Raw genomic sequence first — 2540 nt, forward strand, 5'->3', positions numbered from 1 at the left:
AGCGCAGTTTCTAAAGGTTGCCCTCGGTTTTCTTTCTTAAAAGCTACTCATTGTATAATAGTCAGTGGCACATATTCCCAGGCCCCCAGCCCCACGCTTTGTTTACAACTCCACTCCCACATCTCCATCACACCCTGGATGAGTCCATTACTATTTTTGTTTACATTTTGTATAAAAATAAGAAGAAACAAACCAAATAAAAAGGTAATACTGATGTAAAAATATATGGCAGAGCGTGGATCAGCTGGGCTGAAGCCACCCACCTCCGAGGTTGTATCAGACTGAGATGGGTTTTGTATGGGGGGGGATAGTGGGAACCAAAAATGAAATCTTAAGAAAGCTTTAAAATCTCCCTGGTTGCAGTTCTCCACAGCCAGCAGGTGGCGTCGCTCGGACAGGGAATGTTCTTTGATTATCTTGGTTTGGGATTTTCTTCTGTCGTTACTCTGAAGCCTCGGGGGCAGCGGCCGGGGTCTCTGCTGACGCCGCCTCCTGTGTGGCCTCCTCCTCTGCCGCTGCAGGGGCCTCGGCCGCTTTCTCCTCTGCCTTGGGCTCCTCCGGGGCTGCAGCCTCCTCGGTGGGTTTCTCCGGTTCTGTCGCCGCCGCCGCCGTCGCCTCCTCCTCGGGCTTCTTCTCTACGTCCTCCTTGACCTGCTCTTCAGCTGGGGTCGCCTCTCCCTCCACGGGCTTGGCTTCCTCGGGGGCGGCCGCCGTCTCCTCCTTGCCCTCAGGCCCGGCCTCCTTGGCAGGTGCTGCCGACTCGGCTGCTGCCTCCTGGGTCTCAGCCCCGTCGCCGGTCTCCTTTTTGGTCTTCTTGAAGGAAAAGCCGCTGAGTTTAAAAGACTTCTTGAAGGAGAACTTCTTCTTCTTCTTCTTGGGGGTCTCGTTGCTGGTGGAAGGTGTCGCTCCATCCTCCGGCTTAGTTGCGGCTTCTCCGTCGGCGGGCGCCGGAGACGCTGCTTCTACTTTCTCCTCGCCTCCGGCGTCCTTCTCGGCCGGGGCGGCCTCGGCCTTCTCCCCGTCCTCTTTGGGGCTCTCCTCGGCCGCCGCGCTGCCGTTCACCTGTACCTCCTCCTTGCCGTTCTCAGCCGCAGCGGGAGAGGCATCTCCGTTTGCTTTCACGTGCCCGTTTTCCTGTGAAGGAGGAACAGATAGAGGGGGGGTCAGCGGCTCTGTGGCGGACAGTGCCAGCAGCGGACACTAGGGGGCAGCAAATTCCATCAGATCAGCACAAACAAAAGCCACTCGAACACACATTTGTTCTGCTTTTAGGAGCAGGTCGCTACTTATGTGGAAATGAGACCAAAAAGGCAGCACATTTCCTCTTTTTCCGCTCAGATTGAGGCGTTCAGTAAAGCAGTAGATCCTCATTAACCCAGCAGATCACTGGAAGAAGCGCCCGCAGGAAATGTCCATACGGGTGGCCAGTAAACATTTCAGATGGTTAGTGAAAGCTTCAGAGGGGCACAGCCAAATATAGTAATAATAATAATAATAATAATAATAATGATAATAATAATAATAATGCCTGATAATGTATTAATCACCAACAGTAAACAAATAGAACGTGGAAGGCTCGGGAGCGCCTGCAGCACCCTCCGCCTCCTTTGCGAGGCGCTCGACCCCCGCCTTCCCACCCCTCCTCCGGGGTGACAACAGGCTGCCATCTCCGCTTTCCAGCCGAGCATCTGCAACAAAAGGCGTGGTGCTCCGAGCGCGCACTGCTTTTGTTGGCTCTCCCTGCATCTGAGCCGACTTCCACTGACTAACATCTTCATTCTCCATGAAATCAGCTCCAGAATCAACCCTCCGCCCCCAGCAGCAGAAACGACCAGTTCATGTTTAATTCACATCTTTTCATTCACTTTCCAACAGGATCCATCAGGGGCTGCCTTTAAACCATAATTTTTTTGGTTAGAATTAGAGCTATTTTAATCTGACTCAGACACATCTGAACACTGATTATATCAAACTGTTGCACGCAAAGCGCAATCTCTCCAAAAAAGTGGCCTTTTCTATCAGTTTCTCCACATTTACGCACAGATTGCGCATCCATCCCCCTCCCTCCGCACCCAGCAGTTTCTACCCAGACGCCTGTTAAAACCTCGTTTACCTGTCCGTTGGTCTTGTTGGGTGAAGCAGCAGCCTCCCCGGCCTTTTCAGCCACAGTTTCAGCGTTTCCAGGCGCTTTAGACAGTTGCGCTCCCATGTTTTATCCTCCAACAAAGAAACCCAAATCGATCCAGAAAAAAAAAGAAAGATAACCCCGAACAAAGACCCACAGGCTTCTTTGTTCAAATGCTCTCGGTCCCCCTCTGTCTTTCTGTCCGTCCCTTTCTTTGCAGAGGGGAAAAAAAAAAAATTTCGAGGAAAAATGATGAGCAGAGTCCAGAGAGAGTGGAGAGGGTTTTCAGTGCAGCAGGGGAAAGCTGGCTGAGGGAGGCGAAGCAATAAAATCCTAGATTGGTGGCCGTCTCGCTGTAGACGGTCTGCAAAATGGAGAAATGTCCCTTGTTGTTAATAAGATGCACAGCCCAACG

At 52.1% G+C, this 2540-nt stretch overlaps 1 protein-coding gene across 1 annotated transcript; it reads right to left on the bottom strand.

Moving 5' to 3' along the window:
* Window positions 1-277: 277 nt before the first annotated feature.
* On the bottom strand, window positions 278-2534 carry marcksa (myristoylated alanine-rich protein kinase C substrate a). The gene is made up of 2 exons (XM_007570641.2): window positions 2114-2534; window positions 278-1134 (listed from the first exon to the last, which is right to left on the bottom strand). The coding sequence occupies exons 1-2, from the start codon at window positions 2207-2209 to the stop codon at window positions 442-444; spliced, it is 789 nt and encodes a 262-aa protein (XP_007570703.1). The 5' UTR covers window positions 2210-2534; the 3' UTR covers window positions 278-441.
* Window positions 2535-2540: the final 6 nt, after the last annotated feature.

The sequence above is a fragment of the Poecilia formosa genome, unplaced genomic scaffold (genome assembly GCF_000485575.1).
Source record: "Poecilia formosa unplaced genomic scaffold, Poecilia_formosa-5.1.2 Scaffold264, whole genome shotgun sequence".
NCBI classification, from domain to species: Eukaryota; Metazoa; Chordata; class Actinopteri; order Cyprinodontiformes; family Poeciliidae; genus Poecilia; species Poecilia formosa.

What these genes read in the sequence shown, in the direction of transcription:
- marcksa (XM_007570641.2), bottom strand. Translation starts at nt 2,209, where the DNA reads ATGGGAGCGCAACTGTCTAAAGCGCCTGGAAACGCTGAAACTGTGGCT. An exon ending in CCAACAAGACCAACGGACAG is followed by an intron (nt 1,135 to 2,113) that starts GTAAACGAGGTT and finishes CCTCCTTCACAG; the next exon opens with GAAAACGGGCACGTGAAAGC.